This window comes from Sorex araneus, chromosome 6, assembly GCF_027595985.1.
Source record: "Sorex araneus isolate mSorAra2 chromosome 6, mSorAra2.pri, whole genome shotgun sequence".
NCBI classification, from domain to species: Eukaryota; Metazoa; Chordata; class Mammalia; order Eulipotyphla; family Soricidae; genus Sorex; species Sorex araneus.
The window spans coordinates 87,362,746-87,383,814 of NC_073307.1; the positions used below are offsets into that span (position 1 = coordinate 87,362,746).

Sequence of the window (21,069 nt, forward strand, 5' to 3'; positions counted from 1 at the left end):
AGTTTGATTCCCAGCATTCCCTATGGTCCCCTGTACACTGCAGGGAATGATTCCTGAGTGCAGAGCTGGGTGTGACTCAAAAAGCCAAAAAGAAAGTTTTTGTTTGTTTTCTAATCAGATTTATGGCTTATTGTCTAAAGTAGCTTATGGCTATTTTCTATGTGCATAAGAAAAATCCATGGCCAATTTTGAAAGTAAGAAGTGATATTAATATTACCCCAGGTCAACAAGTTTAAACCAGGACTAGAATATCAAGATCCAGAGAGAATTCCACCAGATATCTCCCTTTCTCAGCATTTGCTGATCATAGCTCTAGAATCCTAGGTACAGAGGAGGGTCAACTAGTTTTGAGGTTCTGATCCAGGATCTCCAATTTGTATCAAGATTTGGATAGGCTGGAGTTAGGAAAAAATAAAATCGGAATCATCTGTTGGGCAGGAGCAATACTACAGTGGGGCCAGAATTTGTCTTACGTATGGCAGACACAGGTTCAGTCCCCTGCATCCCATACGGTCCCTCAGAGCTTTCCCAGGAGCGATCCCTGAGTGCAGAGTCAGGAATAAGCCCTGAGCACCACGAGGTGTGGCCCCCAAAGCAAAAAAAAAAAAAGAGTCATCTGTTATTTCTTAATCACTGTATCACTGTATCACTGTCATCCCGTTGTTTGTTGATTTACTCGAGCGGGCACCAGTAACGTCTCTATTCCTCCCAGCCCTGAGATTTTAGCAGCCTCTCCTTACTCGTCATTCCCAACGATTGGAGACTCTTTCAGGGTCAGGAGAATGAGACCTATTGCTACTGTTTTTGGCATATCGAATATGCCACGGGTAGCTTGCCAGACACTGCCCGTGCAGGCGGGATACTCTTCGTAGCTTGCAGGGCTCTCCGAGAGGTATATGTATATATACATATATGCATATGTAAATATATTACTCTCTATGATTTGTTGCCTACTGTCTGAACTCCATCAAATATGGTGTGGCAATTATGGAAAATGGGTAGGAAGTGTCTTATAATGTGTTGCGTGGCCACTTTGTGGCCGCACAATCCTGAAAGCAGCCTGGAATGTGGTGGCGGTTGGGTAGTGGAGGTCAGCTGCCGGGGCTGGGTCCCTTGGGGTGGGGAGGGTTCTCATCCGCCCAACTCTGGGGAACCCCGAGTGAAAACAGCCTGGCACAGAGTCTTAGGTTATTATTTCTTAATAACCAAGGGAAAAAAATTTAAACTATCCACTCTCTAGGCTAGCTGTAAGAGGTTGCCAGGGAATTGATAAAAACAAAACAAGCTAGAACTTGGGAGACATGACCCACCACTGACCTACCTGGCCATCAATATCTGTCAGTAGTCATGCTCTGTCCGTCACTGATAACAACAGTGATTATGATGATAGTCACTCTCCTCTCAGGCTACAGATGAAAAAAATTCGCTTCTGTTTTCCAGTCCTCCTCTTCCCCAAATGTCAGTTGGCATCTCACACAATTGATTGACCTTCCCCTTGCGATTCTTTCTTGGCTTCCAGGCATGCCTACATTCCCCACGCTATCCCTCTGCAATATTATTTTCTTTTGGCTCTTCAAACTCCCGACTTCAACGCTGCAGTATCTGACTCATTTGCCTGAGGATCTTAGACACTCATGTGGCTTTCACTGTCTCCTCTGCTATCTGTCAGGATACCAGCAGGGACGTCTCCTCAAAACTCTGGACCTAGACCATCAGGAAGGTAACTGCAGAATAGCTTTGTGCCTCAGTGAGGGCTAAATCCAGCTTTAGAGTCATCCCTAATGTCTTTATGTTTCCTATCACGAGATGAGATTCCTTGAGGTCTTCCTCTCTTCACTGACATGCAATGCCAATGGCTCAGTTTTGATTCTTGGTTTTCTATTTTGTTCCACTGATCTAATTCGTGGTTCTACCATAACATCACACTGACATTATTATTACTGCTTTATGAGAAGCTTCTGCTTGGTAGAACGGAACCATCCTTACTCCTCTTCAATTCCTCTTCAAGTCTCTTCACTATTTCCAGGCCTTGTACTTTGATATACATTGTCCAGAGGACAAAAGGGTCTTTGGATATTAATATCCACTTATTACCCACCCAATTTACTATTTTTGTGTTTATTTGAATTTTTCTTCATTTTTAACATCACAAGATATTATTATTAATATTGTTTTCACCCTCAAGTTTCATATACCACTTTGGCTACTCTACATTTCTTCTTAAAACCAGTCTCCTTTGGTGCTCGAGAACAGATGACTGGTTAAAGAAACTTTGGTACATCTACACAATGGAATACTATGTAACTGTTAGACAAGATGAAGTCATGAAATTTGCATATAGGTGGATCAACATGGAAAGTATCATGTTGAGTGAAATGAGTCAGAAAGAGATGGACAGACACAGAAAGATCGCACTCATTTGTGGAATATAAAGTAACAGAATGGAAGACTAACACCCAAGAACAGTAGAGATAAGTATCAGGAGGATTACTCCACAGCTTAGAAGCCGGCCTCGCATGCTGGAGGAAAAAGGCAGCTCAGATAGAGAAGGGACCATCAAGTAAAGGGTGCCAGGAGAGCCCGTTTGGGATGGGAGATGTGGGCTTAAAGTAGACTATAGACCAAGCATGACGGCCACTTAATACCTCTAGTGCAAACCACAACACCCCAAAGGGGAGAGAGATCAAAAGGGAATGCCCTGCCACAGAGGTGGGGTGGGGTGGGGGGAAGGATGCTGGGACCATCGGTGGTGGAGAATGGGCACTGGTGGAGGGATGGGAACTCGACCATTGTATGACTGAAATGCAAGCATGAAAGTTTGTAACTCTCTAACTGTACCTCACAGTGATTCACTAAAAAAAAAAATTTTTTTTTTAAAAACCAATCTCCTTTGAAGATCAATTCTGTAAAGTACCATCTGATTATTTCCTTTGGTGAAAGATACAGCAAAAACTTCCCTTTTTTTATGTGTGAATATCTTTATTTTAATCCTCATTTTGACAAGATATTTTTTTCCCCAGGGTGTAGAGTCTTGGTTAGTGATTATTTCTTGTCAGTACATGAAGACAGTGTTCCACTGTCCTCTTTCTATGTGCCATAAGAAAAATCAGTGATCAATCTGTCTCTCCAGAGAGGGTAAATTGTCTTTTGATTTTTGGTTGCTTTTGAAATTTCTCTAGACTTCTTTCTAGAGTCACGTATTCTATGATTTTGTTGGAATGAACCTAAACATAAATTTCTTTGTATTTTTTCTGCTTGAATTTCACTGGGTCTCTATCCTATGTGGATTGGCATTCTGTAGCAGAGGAAGAAGAAGTCATCAATCATTTGGTGTTATTCCTCAATTCTTCTCCTCCTACTTCTCCTTCTCCTCCTTCTCCTCCTTCTTTACTTCTCTTCTACCTCCTTCACGTCCACCTTCTCTTCCTCCTCCTTCTCCTTCTTCTTTTTTGTTTTTTTGGGGGGAATTTGCCCCTTTGGGCCACACTCCATGGTGCTCAGGGTTTACTCCTGGCTCTGCACTCAGGGATGGTCTGACGGTCTCAGGGGACCATATGGGGTGCTGGTGATCAAACTCAGGTCAGTCATGTGCAAAGAAAGCATGTGTAAAAACTATCCACTGTGTAACAACTCTGGCGACTATTTTCCTATTTATTAGTTTCCTTATTTTCATCTTTCTCTCTATAATGAACTAGGAATATTTCTTCTAATCCATTTTGCACTTCATACCTTATTTCTAAACAATGTTTAAGTGGTTGCTAAACCTATCCATGGTTGTACAGAAATATATGGTTATATTGATCAGGTATTTATGTATGCACTGTAGCACTGTCGTCCCGTTGTTCATCAATTTGCTTGAGTGGGCACCAGTAATGTCTTCATTGTGAGACTTGTTGTTACTGTTTTTGGCATATCGAATATGCCATGGGTAGCTTGCCAAGCTCTGCCATGCGGGCGGGATACTCTCAATGTTTATGTATAGGCTTCAAAAATATATTTTAAGTCTAGCAGTTCTTTTGGCTAATTTTCAAAGTGGGACATTTAAAAACTAACTTTGGCAAATGTTCTCAAGCATGGTGCTTTCATCTATGGCTGATATCTTCAACATCTTCGCGGTCTGTTCCCACTGGTTCTTTCTCATGGTTCTTTGACTTCTGCATTGTTGCTTATATTTTTACTACATTTTCTTTATTAACCTTGAAAAATCCACTTGGGAGATTCTTTATCTGAGGCCCTGAATAAACACTCATTTCTATAGGGTTTGCTTCTTCTGAGTCCTGGAATTACCGCTTGCCCTGGATCAGATACCTGCACTGAGACTCTGGCTTCCCCTCCCAGGGTAAGTCAAGCTAAAGCCCTACGCGCAGATAAACCAGGTTCAGCAGTCAAGGAAAGAGTTCTGTCTCCTCCTTTCCTCCTGGTTCTACTTAAAAACCCAAAAATATCCCCTGCCCTCCTATAAGCGTGGATAAGAAGTTCTGTTTCCTCTCTGTCTTTTAAAAGTGCAGTTCTTTGAAATTTAGTGGGCACTGCCTGTTGGAATATCCACTTTGTGACAACTAAATCCCTGATTTCTATCCTTCTATCCTCCTTGCCCCAGAAAGCTACCAAATGAAAGCCCACGTTTGCCTAAATAGAAAATAATCCTCGAGGTAAAAGCAGTACTAGTTGGACCGGGAATGTGGCTCACAGGTTAGAGTACGTGGTTTGCATGTATGAGACATGCAACAATGCAGTACAATAACAACAAACAGCAATGCAGTACTAGAGCCCACTTTCCCTTAGATTTTAGTCTTATGTTCTTTACTATCTGGTCGGCCTTTCAAGGCTTTGAGGAGACTGCAACTACAATATTCAATATTTACATTCTTTGTAGCAATGTGGGAAACTACAAATATCTTAACTACGGTAGATGGATTATTTTGTTGTATCTATTATTTCTTATATATGTACAAATTTTTAACTGTAAACTATTTTTGTTTGCTTGTTTTTTCCAGTGCCAGAGATCAAATCCTTAAGCATGTCTAAGCATGCAATGCATGATATTTACTGATGGGCAGCCCTCACCCCCATCTATAAACTCCTTAAAGAAGGGATTCTTTTGTTCTATTTTCTCCCCATCCCCCATGCTTAAGAATAGGACCAAGGATATAATTGTCTCTTAAATACTCCTAGAAGGAATAAATAAACTCTTTTACAACCATCAGCAATTGTGGAAGACTGTGATGCTAAATCAAACTCAGTCTCATTAGGACATAAGCAGTGCAATTCATAGCACATTCTTGAATATGTTCTACATGCCTCGCTCTTACTGAGCAATGAGAAGCTAGCACATGTACACGCCTAAGTTTCAGTAAGGCACCCACCACCTCAGCACTGCAACTGTGAAGGAGTTCAATGAGATAGTATCAATGCTTCTTTCGCTTTTCACATTTCTGGGACTAGAACATAGTTTATGTCTACAGTGGTCATGAGGGAAATTCTTTCAGGGGAAGGGTGCTTCAGGAGGCCTGGGGGCCCTTTCTAATGATTCTTGCAGCCCAAATGATGATTCAATGGAAGTGCCGGAGGATGCTATGGTCTTCAAGCCCTGCAGTGCTAGGAATGCCCAGACCACTCTGGCAGTGTTGGGAGTGTCCATGGCTGCACCTGGGGAACCATGTGGTCCTGGGAATCAAATCTGGATCAGGTGCATGCTAGATGTGTACCCTAACCACTATATTATCTTCCGACCCATTGAGGAAAATCTCCTTTCCTTCACATTTCTGAAATGTTTTACCTCATTGGCATGGAGGCACGGTGATGTACAACACTGTTAATGATAGTTGGGAGCGTGCATTGTTCCAACCCCACACTACCCACCCCAGAGTGTCCACTTCCTTCCACTAATGTCCCATGGATCCGTGCGGGAAATATTAATGGCAATTGTAGCCTAAGGCTGAAATCACAGTGGCCTCCATAAAATTCCTGAGATTTCTGTCCCAATTTTTAGGTCACCCCCTCCCCCATACCACAACTAATGTGTAGACCAGCCTGGAGATGCTCTAAGGACAAAATTCTCCTTTGTAGAATGAATGTTCTAGTCTTGAATCCTGAAGATAATCAACTCATGAGGAAGGGTCCAGAGGTCTCAGAGACCTGAGGCCAGTCCTCACCTTCCCAGTTTCTTCTTATTTGAGTTATTTTCTTGCCCATCCCCAGAATCACCCCCATTTTATTGATCTCCTTCCAGTAGAATTCACACTTCCCTTCCCAGTCTACTCGAACCCAGTGGATACTTAGTTCACCTTTCCAAAAGTCCCTCTGAAGGTTTCGAGGAAAAATCAGAGAAATAAACACAGAGATTCCAGGGGAAAAAAACAGTGTCCAGAGCCCATGTCTTCCCATGTCTCCCATGTCTTCCAGATTCTACTTCAGTATCTCTCTGAGAGAGCCAGTCCACAGCCCAAACTAGCTGCTCAATCCTCAACTCCTTCTGATGTAGGCAGGAAGGGAGGGAGGCACGGCCCTGCCCCAAGTCAATGGCAATGAACTTCCTGGGAAATAATAACATCAAGAGCCCTGAAGTTGCAAAAAGCCAACTTTGCAAGAAACAGGAACTAAGGCCTGATGTGGCTTCACCTGGTGCCAGAAGCAGGCCCAGAGACAGCTCGAACCCTCTCCAGGAGAAGCTCCAGCAGGAAAAAAAGGCCAGGAAAGGAATTGCAAAGACTACTGACCTTACCCCAAATCTACTCTACTTGGCAACTGCCTTAGCAATGGACTTTTAGACCTAGATCGAAGTCCCCGTGTGAGGACAGGTTGAGACCCTATAAACGCCATCTTGAACAAAGGATGGGTGCGTATATGCTGCCTGAGCCCATGTGCTGCTTGTGCCCACCTGGTGAGGCACATGTAGCGCCTGAGCACATATGTCACCTGCATCTCCCCTCCTGAGATGTGTGCTTTCCTGCTTTCGTGTCTAATGCTGATGTGTCTAGTGGCTTTCTCTGCCTTTGGGGAAGCCCACTCTCTCTCTTGAGCATGTTATTTTCCATTCTCTCCCTCCTGCCCTTCTAAAACCTCCAAATAAAATCTTTTTTATTTTCTTCACTGCTCATCTACTCCTGAAATTCTTTTCTGTGAAGCGAGACAAGAACCCAGTAACCCTGTGTCCTGGGGTGGCCAGAAGTGGATAAGGAGAAAGGGACCATCTCTCATCTCTCTCTCTCCTCTCTGACTCACGTGAGCCAACCATGAGACCCAACGACATCACTTCTAAGTTCTCAGTGTGAAAGATACCATCCCTAAGACTTGAAACAGATGTTTGATCAAGTTTAGGAAGTCAGAGCCCTTTCGACCTTCTGTTTGGGGAGAGACACACACCCCATTCTGCAGTTGGTGGAGTGTACTCGTCTCCAAACCTGACTTCCTGTTTGAGGGAATCTTGCCTTCTTCTTTGCAGAGGGAGGATACCAGTCATGGCCCTCCATCACATAGGATTCTACCCTTCTCTTTACATCTCTGCCCTGTTTTTTTTTGTTTGTTTTTTTGTTTGTTTTTTGTTTTTGCTTTATGGGTCACACCTGGCTATGCACAGGAGTTACTCCTGGCTCTGCACTCAGGAATCACCCCTGACGGTGCTCTCAGAGGACCATATGGGATGCTTGGAATCGAACCCGGGTTTGCCGCATGCAAGGCAAACGCCCTACCCGCTGTACTATTGCTCCAGCCCCTCTGCCCTGTTTTTACTAGCCCCTCAACATATTTGTTGCATCATCACACATGGCATCCTAAAGCATTCACATCACACAAGGTCGTGCGCATATGTCTAAGGCTACATGACCCTTCCAAAGGAAATTACCATGAACAAGATGGAGGCAAAATTCATCAAGTAGCCTGGGAACCGATCTTTCCAGGTGAGCTTATCCTCATCGTCATCCTGGGGAGAGACAGAAAAGCAGAGACTATTAGAGGACACAAAGAGCTGATAAAAATGGTCCCTCAATAGAGAAGGGATCACTAAGACAATGATGGTTGGAGGAATCGTTCAGGATGGGAGGTGTGTGCTGAAAGTAGATAAAGGGCCAAACGTGATGACCTCTCAGTATCTGTGTTGCAAACCATAATGCCCCAAAGTAGAGAGAAAGTTATGGGGCAAATTTTCTGCCATGGAGGCAGGAGGAGGATTGGAAATGTGGGGTATACTGGGAACATTGGTTGTGGAGAATGTGCACTGGTGGAGATCCCTGTATGGGTGTTTGATCATTGTATGATTAAAACTCAAACATGAAAGCGTTGTAACTGTATCTCATGGTGATTCAATTAAAAAAATGGTCCCTCTCTTTGAATACATTTGCATATATTTATTCATCATTCTGCATTCTGCACAGGTATTTTCTTTAGTCTGTATTGTTTACCCTACACAGCAATCACAGCCCTCTTCACTGTATGTTTTCAAGATAAACTGACCTAGCCGGAGAAAACTAAGGCAAAACGAGGACAAGAGTTGATTGCCACCTCATGCTGGGCTGAAGTTCTAGCTTCACCACATATCAGTTGTATGATCTTGGACACGTCCCTGAACATTTCTGACCCCTCATGTCTTCATCTGTGAAACAGGCTCAGTCAGGCCCCCTCATGCTGCCAACTGCCCAGGATGGTTTTATTTGTTTGTTTTGTTTAAATGAGAAACATGTGAACATCTTCAAGCAATGGATAAAATGCCATACATGTTAACCATCATGGGGCAGCATCCTAGAAACAATTTCCATAAAACAGCAACCAGGTGAGGGAGATAGTACAGGACTGGAGGCAGTCACCTTGCACGTGCTTGACTTAGATCCAATGACCGTCACCACACAGTCCCTCTAGCATTGCTAAGCGCAGCCCTGGAGGCTCCCGAGCACTGCCAGGGTGGCCCGGGTATCCCCAGAACCACAAGACTCGAGTAGCATCACAATCCTAGGGTCTTGTGTTGAACTAAAAACCTGATGGCTGAAACTTGCAGTGTAGGCTCTGAGAATCCTCAGCTTTACTTGGGAGACTTCCTCCAAAAAAACAGTCAATCAATTTTTGAACCTCAAACGTGTACAAATTACCCACAGTATCTTTTCCTTTTGTTTTTTTAATGCTGTTGTTTGTTTTTGTCTTTTGGTGGGGAAGGGGGAAGATCCAGCATTGCACAGGTTTAACTACTTGCTCTATGCTCAGAGATCTTTCTTGGTAGGGCTTGGGAGGTACCAAATGGGGATCTGGCGATGGAACTGGGTTGGCCACTGCAAGGCAAATGCCCTGCTGGCTATACTATCTCTCTAGGCCCTACTTAGAATTTTTGTTGTTTGAAGAACTGTAGGTGGTGGTCACATGTTTCCTACAAAAAGACTGCATTTACCTGTGGTCACAAATGCAGACATTTCAAGGGTCAGGATAAGTTAATGCCTTACAGCCACTTTGGTTCAGAACCCCACCTTTGTCCCCATCCGGTCACAGTCTCCTTGGGGACAACTATATTCCTTAACATTGCTCAAGACATTTCTTTGAGCTTTCATTCTCTAGTATAAGAATTCACATAGGAATCTGTGAAACTCATCTATTGTTTGCAAAGATATGTGGAAACAACAGCACAGGAAGCCACAAGTTCTTCTGCATTTCTACAACTTCACTGACTCAAACTCCTCCAGGAAGGCTCCAGGGCCCCCTGCTCCATTTTCTCTTCTCTCTTCTTCAGATCTGAACATACCTTATTTGGCTCTAGCAACAACAGTGCCATCTAGCCTTTGAAAGCTTGTACTGTAGGTGGAAGAACTTGGCCTAAAAGACTTTTTTTTAAAAAAAAAATTCTTGATAATATATATTTCTATAATGTTAAAAATATCTAATATGTGCAGCTAGGATTCGGTTTTATGTACTATGGAAAGTAAGACTATATCATTGTCTTTTCCAAACATTAACTCGGCACTATAAATTTATTGATATAGTCACTTGCCACCTATATTTCATAAAATTTTTCACCTGCCTAGTCCAATAAGCCTTTATACACCCTCTGGGTGCAGACCTTGGTGCCAGAGATGGTGGGGAGGAGAATGAAAGTTAAGTTATGATCCTTGTCCTTGGGGGTCTGGCAGTCTGATGAGTCAGATGATGTGATAACCAGACACCAACCAGACTCAGGAACTACAGGCTGATTTGGATGATCTTAGGAGCCTGTAGTAGAGGAAAGAAGTGCTGGGTCTTTTACCACTGCCCGTCTGGAGAACAGGACTGAGCCGTGTTCATCGTGACCACGAACACTGAAGCCGTAGAGTGAGAAGCACCTTCCCTTATGATGATGTAAACCAGAGATACTCTGTTGTACTCAAGGAGGCTGCCAGTCTTCCCGACTTAGAACAAAGTGTTCGCAGGCAGTGACCAATCAGAAGAGCGGGAGGATATAAACCTTTTTCCTATTGGTAGGGCGAGTAAGCCTAGATCATCTTCTTCTAAAATAGACCAAACAGGTAGAGGGAGCGACATGTTTCTTTCGATATAAATCATGCACGTCACTCACACTAGTAGTATTTTCCTTTAAGATTTTGAGGAGGAAACTGAAGATGGGCAGATGGATGACAATATTCCTTAGGATTCTGAAAAGAAATGGCTGATGTGTGCATGATAGGGCTCTTCCTGAGGACTCCCTCGTTACAACATGTTTGTGGCCATTCTCTGGCTCTTTCTGTTCCCACTCCACTCAATGGTCAAGAAATGAAAGTTTTTTTTTTATATTCCACAGATGAGTGCGATCTTTCTATGTATGTCTCTCTCTTCCTGGCTCATTTCACTCAACATGATACTTTCCATGTTGATCCACTTATATGCAAATTTCATGACTTCATCTTTTCTTATAGCTGCATAGTATTCCATTGTGTAGATGTACCAAAGTTTCTTTAACCAGTCGTCTGTTTTTGGGCACTCTGTTTTTTGCCAAATTTTGGCTATTGTAAACAGTGCTGCGATGAACATACAAATGCAAATGTCATTTCCACTATACCTTTTTTCCTCTCCAGGACACATTCCCAGGAGTGGTATTGCTATGGACCGAACATGAAGGCCACTCCATAACTCTATCGCAAACTACAATACCCAAAAGGAGAGAGAACAAAAGGGGATGCCCTGCCAGAGGCAGGGTGGGGTGGTGGGGGATGGGGTGGGGGTGGTGAGAGGGTTACTGGGATCATTGGTGGAGGTAAATGGGTACTGGTGGAGGGATGGGTAAACGATCACTGTATGAATGAAAGGCAAACACAAAAGTTCATAAGTTTGTAACTGTACATCACGGTGATTCTCTAATAAATTTTTTTTTAAAAAAAGAAAGCTTCTGCCAAGATTCCTAGCAAACCAGGTTGTGTGCTCTGAACTAGGAATGAGGAGTGGAAGAAGCAGACTCCAGTCTCTATGCTCTGGATCTTTTTCTCCAATGGGGCTCCCTGGGTGTTGTGGGGTAAGGAGAGATGAAAAAAGAAAATCTACGAAGGGACGAGAAGGACAAGAACCAACAGTTGGTAAGACTGGAAGAGGTTTGAGACGGCTCTCAGGGTGGAAGAAACGAAGGAATGCATGGACGTCTGGGCAGTGACTCAGGAAATTGGACTCCAGATGAAAAAGACTTCGAGAAATAAGTAGGATTAGAGAGAGAGAGAGAGAGGGTAATAATACATTTGTGTGGAGAATCAGGTATCTGGATGTTCTTTGCCAGGTGGTAATCCATCTTCTCAAGCCAAAGGCCAAGGGGACATACATCTTTGTATAGAGTCAAATCCCTTCCTGGAGATTAAAGTTTGGTTCAGTTGCATGCAGCAGAGTCTGAGCACCTTGGATAGGCTTGACTCTGTGATGAAGACTGGTTGAACTGAAAAAAAGTTCAACCATGCCCAAAAGGAGCTTAAAGTCAAGCAAGCATGACAAAGATGTCAGAGATAAGCCTGGTGAGGAAGGTGGTATTATGACTTTGCATGGAAAGAGACATCACTAAAAAGCAATCTTCTCAAAGCAAGTCTCCTAGCAGTCTTATTGAGATCGATCTGTTCTAGTGTTTGTTGAAAATCCCTCTCTACCTGTTTACATGGATGAGCCCTTTCTGGTAGAAGTCACAGCTTCCATCAGACACACAATTCGCTTACATCCAGACCCTGTCCAAACACAAGAGGCTATTGGGGGCTGGAGTGATAGCACAGCGGGTAGGGCATTTGCCTTGCACACGGCCAACCTGGGTTCGATTCCCAGCATCCCATATGATCCCCTGAGCATGGCCAGGAGCAATTCCTGAGTGCATGAGCCAGGAGTAACCCCTGTGCATCACCGGGTGTGACTCCCCGACACAAGGAAAACCAAACACACGAGGCTACAAGAAACACAAACTCAAATTAACATCCAAGTTCTCCCAAGTTACCAGTGAAGATGACAGTGAACAAAGCAGCTTTCACACATAATAACTGGTTCAGATCAAGGAAGCAAAGCAAAGTGCACAGCAAGGTAGCCAACAAAGGTTCAAAGGCAAAATAATGGGAGAACTAATCCACACAATTGTTTAGGGGAGGTGGGGCTTGGTAGGGTCTTAAGGTCCTTGGGAGAGGAAGGAGATATACTGTTGATGGTGTGGTGTTGAAATTAGTGCATGAGGAACCATCATTAAAAGTATTGGAAACCAGAGAATCTCAATAAAGTTGTTTAAAATTTTTTTAATTTTATTTCTAATTTTACTTATTTTTCATCTCCAATGTATCACTGGCACATTGGAGATGAGAAGTTTGGTGACAAAACACCATTATTTAGATACACAATGCAGATAACCACCACCGCCTGGGATAGCAGAGAGAGGAACTGAACCTTAGAGGTACGTCAATGAGCTAAATGCATGCACCACACACAGAATACCCAAGTTCAATTCTAGCACCACCTGGTCCCCTGAGCACAGCCATGAGCAACTCCTGAGCACGGAAATGGTAGGGGTGCCTGAGCACTGCTGGGTAAGACCCGAAAACAAAAAAGAAAAAGTCAACCTGAAATCAGAGCATCTAAGCTTAACCCAACTCTAATTCTGACAAGTGACTTTGGGAATTTTTCAGAATCTCTTTATTCTCCCTTTAATTATATTCCTGACATCATATCAATCACAACAAATTACTGTATGTTTTATGAACCTGGGGACTGGACAAGGCAGAGTATCAACAAACAGAATTAAGTGAGAACCCTAAGCACCTCCTTCTCCGTTTGTTTTTTTTTTTGTTTTGGGGGGCCACCCTTGGCAGTGCTCCAGGCATACTTCTGGCTCTGCACTTGGCAATGTTTGAAAGACCATATCTACTGCCAAAGATTGAACCCCTATTGGTTGCATGTGAGGAAAGCCCCTTACCTGCTGTATTATCTCTCTAGTCTCACCTCAATCTTATTTTAAAACAGGAGAGGCATTGGGATTATTGCCCTATCTTAGCTATGTACAGTCTTGGCTATTGCATGTGGCCAAGATACAGAAATAACCCAAATGCCCAACTACAGGTGAACAGATCAAAAAGTTGTGGTATACACGCACAACAGAACACTATGCAGCTCCAAGAAAGGACAAATCATGCAATTTGCCATGACATGAATGGAATTAGAAGGAGTCATGCTGAATGAAATCTGTCAGAAGGAAAGGGATAGATACAGCATGATCTCTCCTTAAAAATACACAGCAAGGAAGCAACAAAGCACCAAAAGCAACAGAATGGGAAAGTTGGTCCTCTGACATGAGTTTTCAGAGAGTGGGAGGTAATTGAAGGAGAAGAGTCTTTGGGACCGTGGGGAAGGGAATTAATGGGTATGATATTGGAATCATGTACATCCAAAGCCACTATTAACAGTATTGTAAATCACACACCCTAAATTAATAAAGGTAAAAACAGTGGGAAAAAACAAAAACCCAGAGAGACAGCACATGTCCCCCTGCATGGCAGAGGTGCTGTGTTGGAGACATGAGTGAAAGCCCATCTGAGAATTTTGTCACCATAAGCCATCACACTAAAGCAAGGTTCAATTCAGTTTAATGGTTCTGGCAAAGACAGGGAATTGGGAACTATCTAACTCATATTTCCATGAAGAAGGACAGAGACTAGCTTTCATCTGGACTTGGGTCTCTGGTCTGTCCCTAGAGATGGCTCCCGTATTTGCTGCCTACATAGCAAATAGCTACAGTGACATTCACGGAGGATCTGAGACGTTCCTTTGGGGGCAAAATGAACAGTTGGGAATAAAATCATTTAAAGGGCAATAGATGAGGATGTAGCACAAATCCCAATGACCAGGGATGGGCTGGGTGTCAAATCCCTGCCTAGCATGCAGAAGATCTGGGTTTGATGCATTTTAAATAAATAAAACAAATTAAAAATAATGAATAAACAAATCCATAGAACAGCAATTTTGAAAAGTACTTGATCATCCACGAGTAGAGCAGTTATTCTTTAATGACGGTATAGTTGACACTGAGTAAAATGCCTGTTTATTAGTGTGCAGTTCTGTGATGAACATGTGTTGTCATAGGACCAGAATTACCATTAAGGTCTAGAATGTTCCATCAGTCTCTGAGTGTGTCCCTCCCTCTCCTATGAAGTCAATTTTTCTCCACCTACTCTCAGCTCCTGGCAACATATCTTGTCTTCCCTCCCGCCTTTCATTTTTGCCTTTTCCACAGTCATAGAAATTGATTCATACAGCAGTAAGTCTACACATTTTAGGGTTCCCTTGGAGTCTGACTTCTCGTTGTAACTGATTGATATTCATCCCTGCTGTAGCCCCTCAGTACTTTGTTCCTTTTGATAAGTTGAGTCACATTTCATGCTTTGGCCGTGCACAGTGTATTTTATCACTCTCCAGCAGACAGATTTCTAGACATGTACCTGGATTGGGTGATAATGCATAAAGTTGCCAGTGGTACTTGTGTATGTCCCCTGGTTTGGGGTGAGCACAGGTTTCCCATTTCACTGGAGTAAATACCAAGTTGATAAAAGTGCTGTCGCTGGGATGCATATATATTTGATTTTCTAAGCAACTGTAAGCTCAGATTTCTCCATACGGTTGTGTCATTGTCATAGTCATATGATTCCTTGCTCTGATTTTAGATTTACCCAAAAGCTTCAAAGAAAATACACATACAGTGCATAAACACACTAGTTTTATCCTGCACTCAAAACTCTAAGTTGCACTGGAAAGTGCACATTTTTCATAACCAATACACTAACATTCTGGCCTCTATTTAGCTTAAGTTTGTGCTTTATTTGGATTTTTTTTAGTTCTTATCTACTGACCACTCAACAGAGTGAAACATCAGGAACCATTATCTTGTGTGTAGTTCTCATGCTTCCTTACACACCGGTATATAGCAATAAATTTTCCAGATGTTTCTTATAGCTGAGAACCTTGTCTAGTTAAATATGTTGTAGAATGTTCCTTAATGTGACTTTCTCAGAAGTTTGAGAGTCAGAAGTCTCAAACCGACTGAAGCTAACGGTTTGGGGAGGAAGATTCCAAGAGTAAGATGCCATTTTCAAACCATGTCTTCAGGGGTCCAGCTGTAGCATGACCCCTCACTGATGAAGCTATCCTTGCCTGGTGGACAGTGATTCTCAAGGATTCGTAATGAAATGATACCTATCCCTTTTTATATACTTTTCCATATTTTGTTCATTTAAAGAAAATCATTTGTGTACAACCCCATTTGAGGAATAGGAGCTTTATTTTACCTCCTCATGGAGACAGTTTTAACAGATGCCCCTAGGTCTTTTTTTTTTCTTTGTAGGGGGGCATGGGAGTGAGAGAAGGGAGGGAGGGGGCGGAGGAGCACACTTGATGGTGCTCAAGGCTTACTCGTGGTTCTGTCCTCAGAACCATGTTCACTCCTGACAGACTCACGGCACCATATAAGGTGCTGGGGATCGAATGCAGGTCTGCTGCATGCAAGACAAGTACTCTACCTGCTGTACTACCTCTCTGTTTCATCCTTAGGTTTTTTGCTTGAATCCTTCCTTCCTCCCTCCCTCCCTCCCTCCCTCCCTCCCTCCCTCCCTCCCTCCCTCCCTCCCTCCTTCCTTCCTTCCTTCCTTCTTTCCTTCCTTCCTTCCTTCATTCCTTCATTCCTCCCTCCCTCCCTTCCTTCCTTCCCTTCCTTCCCTCCCTCCTTCTCTCTTCCCCTCCTTCCTCCCTCTCCCTCCCCTCCTCCCCCTCCCTCCCTCCCTCCCTCCTTCCTTCCTTCCTTCCTTCCTTCCTTCCTTCCTTCCTTCCTTCCTTCCTTCCTTCCTTCCTTCCTTCCTTCCTCCCTTCCTCCCTTCCTCCCTTCCTTCCATCTTCCCTTCCTCCCATCCTCTCTTTCTCCCATCCTCCCTCCCTCCTTCCTTCCTTCCTTCCTTCCTTCCTTCCTTCCTTCCTTCCTTCCTTCCTTCCTTCCTTCCTTCCTTCCTTCCTTCCTTCTTCTTTCCTTCCTTCCTTCCATCATCCCTTTCTCCCATCCTCTCTTCCTCTCATCCTCCCTTTCTTTCTTTTATCCATTCCTTTCTTGGGCCACCTCAGGTGGTACTCAGGGACCAACCCTGACTCTGCACGCAGGAGTGACTCCTGGCGGTTCTTGAGGGGAATCATATGCATATCCACAAGGCAAGTGTCTGTACCCCTGTACTATCTCTCCAGCCCCTTCTCTTAGATTATTTTTGACGAAGCAAGTTAGTGTTTATTGAAATTTATTTAGAAAGATGCGAGGGAAGAGAGAAGTATGTATTTAAGAGAGAACACAGGCTTCTCCAGGGTGGAAATATGTAGGCAAAGAGACATAGAGACAAACAAACAAGATTCACGTTCCAGGGAGAACAAGGGCTTAAAGAGCGAGCTTCCCTGGATTTTCAATCCAAAATTTTCTCGTTGGATTTACTGAAAGAATAACTATCAAGAATAGATGCATGAACCTACTGGTGCAATTGACTCTGATCCCTAAGAAGAATGAAGATTACAAATGCCTGGAGATAAGTAAGAAACATATCCGGAGCATAACTGGATTGGGGCTTCAAAGAAAGATGATTATGGTTTGATTAGAGGTAGGAGGGTAAAGTGATTCTACAAGAGGCACAAAGCTGAACATATCCATTATTACCTGTCTGTCATCATCATAAGACTCACCACCTGTAGCCAATAATAAATGGGCAAGGAACAGGTAGGTCCATACACCCAGTCTAGGTGTCTGAAAATATTGGTGGGGGGGAGGGGTTGCTATCATCAAGGAGAAGAGAAAACAATGGAATTGGAAAACACTACTTGAGTTCTTCCCCTACTTGATTATTACCTGAACCATCGTGGGTGTGTTATTGAGTTTCCCTAGCCCCCCTGTTCTCATTTCTAACGGGAAGTCTGCCCTGCTGAGAACTCAACACACATCTATGTGAGACAAGTTGGAAAATGCTAAGTTCTGCAGAGTGTGAGCTGTTACTTCAGGAGCACCTCATCTTATTGCTCTTAATTTTATTGTGGTTCACAAACACTGCAATTTTACCCCAAATTGAAGGTCTGTGGCAACCCTGTCCTAAGCAATCTACTGGCACCATTTTTTCCAACAGAATGTACTCACTTCTTGTCCCTGTTTCACCTTTAATTAAGGTCTGTACATTGTTTTCTCCAAATAATTAAAAGAGATAAAACTATATTATTTTATATTTTGATCATATTAAGTGTGCTTCACATTTAAAATAAAACATTGTTAAACTGCATAGATTGCTATGATTTTCTATCCTTCGTGCATTTTGGGGTAAGGTTATTTCAGAAAAATTTAACTATATTGTGTGATGGAAGAAGAGAAAGGGGAAGGGTCAGAGGAGTATGAAAAATATACCTAAGCCTTTTCTTTGTACTGTGTGTGAATGAAACAGGTACTGTAATGGAGAGTTAGGCTGCTACTGAGTTTTGGATAGTAGGTCAGCAGCAGTAAAGGCTGACCTGGGTTCGATTCTTCCGTCCCTCTCAGAGAGCCCTGGCAAGCTACCAAGAGTATCCTGCCCACATGGCCGAGCCTGGCAAGCTACCTGTGGCATATTCGATATGCCAAACACAGTAATAGCAAGTCTCACAATGGAGACATTACTGGTGCCTGCTCAAGCAAATCGATGAACAATGGGAGGACAGTGCTACAGTGCTACATTGTTTTCTAGCCGTAATGCTATTGTATACTCAGTAGATCACAATTGGGTATGACCATAACTTATATATGTATTGGAAAACCAAAAATACTTGTTTCTTTATTGTAATATGCACTTTATTTCAGTGGTTTGAGACAAACCTACATTATCTCCTATAGTTTCAAGGTCTGCCTATATGCCTGTTTCTACACAAGAAGTATTCAATGAATATCAAATATGTATACAATAATTTGCTCACTCTAGCCACTAGGGAGATGTAATAAGACTTTGCCTTATTTGACCTTAAGGAATAACCTAACAAGTAGGAGAAAGCTAGAAGGCTGAGCAAAATTATACACGATGTAAGGCATGTCATCTGAACACAGCTGAGTGAGGGACCCCATGGTTCCCCAAGCACTGAGCTTGGAATTGTCCTTGAGCCCTGCCAACTGAGGGTGGCCCCAAACCCCAAAACTCGGCTAAAGGAAATAAGGGATGACTTCAAAGAGGAGAAGACATTTGACTTGTGACTACAGGAGAATTAAGTTTCCCAGGATGAAGTGGAGGAGTAAAGAATTCCAGAGAAACTGAGCAGCTCACTCCAGAGATATCTGCCTCTGGACCTTGCACAGGCTGACTTCACTGGGGTGCCTCAGACGAGAGCAGGCATGGTCCCTCCACCTGCCCCCCATGAATCCTGGTGGCCGCAAACTTCCAGAACCCAATGAAAAGTCCAGGTACGCGGGACTAGTGACTGCAAACTCCAGGCCTCTCTCTAATGAAAGCTTTGTATCTCATGGTGGTTCAATCAAACAAACAAATAAATAAATAAGTAAATAAATAAATAAATAAATGGAGCTGGAGCAACAACAACAACAAAAAGAACAGAGTTCTAACCAACTCCATTCCATTCATCTTCTTTCCATTCATTTCTCAATCCGAAAAATAAGCCCTCCTCCAAGATACTGCCATGATATTGGTGGGTGGGGGGGAATGTGCACTGGTGGAGGGATGGGTGTTTGATCATTGTGTGACTGTAACTCAAACATGAAAGCTTGTAACTATATCTCACGGTGATTCAATTAAAAAAATTAAAAAACAAAGTTACTGCCATGGCCCTACCGGAAAAGAAAGGTCAGCATTTGATTACATCCACCCCCTTCCCTTCATGGAGCTGAGCCTATCCGGGTTCCGGTCACCAAGATGACAGTCCCCAGAACAGTCTCAATCCCCATAACCCCCAGGAACACACAGACTCCTCAGGAACAGAATGCAGGTCCTGTTGTGTCAGTGTCCTTGGCAGTGTGGACTTAACCACTGTTGGCCTCTCCCAGTGTCCTCTGAAAAGGAAGACGCTTAGGGACAGGACTTGATCCAGAAGGGGAATCTTGGCAAAGGGGTAAGGGCAGCTATGTGGTATAGCACCGAACCCTACAGGCACGCACAGGCCCAGGCTGGCATGCAGTATAATTTGTGGCTAAAATGGAAAAGATTCCTTATTCCTCCCACGGCTGGTTTTTCTAACAGACACAGAAAAACAGATCCTGGTTTCCTCCCATGCCTCCTGACATCCGGTCTGCCTACCCTGCTTACTGCTCCCAGGCTGCGTGCCCCCTCCTTGACTCTCTCGCCTCATCCCAACTGTAGTACTGCATGGTCCCCCCCAATGAGGACTCCCCATCCTGCCTCCACTCTTGTCCCTTCCTGTATCTTGTCCCTTCCTCCTTGCCTGTAAGAGCAGGAGGCTGGACTGAACCGCTAGTATGCTTAAATAGTATAATATGTCTGATTCCTCTGGCTAGAACCTGCACTGTCATCCCGTTGCTCATCGATTTGTTCGAGCGGGCACCAGTCACGTCCCTCATTGTGAGACTTACTGTTACTGATTTTGGCATATCCAATACACCACGGGGAGCTTGCCAGGCTCTGCCGTGCGGGCGCGCGAAACTCTTGGTAGTTGCCGGGCTCTCCGAGAGGGGCAGAGGAATCGAACCTGGGTCGAAGTGTGAAAGGAGAACGCCCTACCTGCTGTGTTATCGCTCCAGCCCAGCTAGAACCTTATGGGACATTATACAAAGACCTTAAGCCAGGTGACTACGCACTAAGATCACGCTGAACCCTGTGCTCCGGACTCCAAGGTTCAACATGCTCCAAGCACCTCTTGTAGTTCACACCCCACCTTCTAATCCCTGGCTGACTCAATTTAGGCCACAGCAGCTTCCTTCCTGCCTCGGAAAGGGTCAAGCTAGTATCCCTGTGTAAGACTTCTCTCCTCCTCCTTGCTCACCTGGGTTCCCGCTTACCCTTCTGATCTCAATTCTAGCGTCTGCCTCCTACGTGGGCCTCTTCCAATGTCCCCACCCAGCCCCAGCCCTCATTAGGCTCTGTCATATCACTTACTATTATGAGAAATAATCTTAGGGGAACTTCTCAAAATATGCTAATTCCTGGCCGTGTCCCAAAGCTCCTAAAATCAGAATCATGGGGGTAAAAGAATCTATTTTTGAAAATGCTCCTGGGTTAGGCCATAGATCAGCCTCACTTGGGAAATACGGTTGTTTCTCAAGAGCCACCCACCTCCCGCCCTGGTTTTGCCCCAGGGCTTATATTCCTGTGGCTTGTCCCCCCTGCGAACAGATTCGCAGGGTGGAAATGAGCCCGGAGACAATTCTCTCATGCACAGAACATCCACACAGAATCTGTCACATCAGCTGCATTGCTGGCCTAGCCAACTTGCCAACTGGCTTCCATCCATGCCCTTTCTCCTCCACTCCCCCTTCCAGCAAGCTGATTGCAGGGATAGAACAAGCGCTGATCAAGTTCAAGTCTGGGGAGACATTTCACATCCACTCAATGACAGTTGGAGGCTCATAGAGTAAGAAGGGCAAGACGTAAAGTATGAGCACTCCCTGGTCAGCAGCCACGC

General features: G+C 43.9%; 1 protein-coding gene across 1 annotated transcript in view; it reads right to left on the minus strand.

Annotated features, from left to right (window-relative positions):
* ANO2 (anoctamin 2) overlaps positions 1 to 21,069 on the minus strand; it is a 373,823-nt gene that overhangs the window by 80,989 nt on the left and 271,765 nt on the right. The window contains exon 15 of the mRNA XM_055142616.1: positions 7,844 to 7,921. Within this exon, the coding sequence (XP_054998591.1) occupies positions 7,844 to 7,921 (78 nt within the window). The remainder of the gene's footprint in view (positions 1 to 7,843; positions 7,922 to 21,069) is intronic.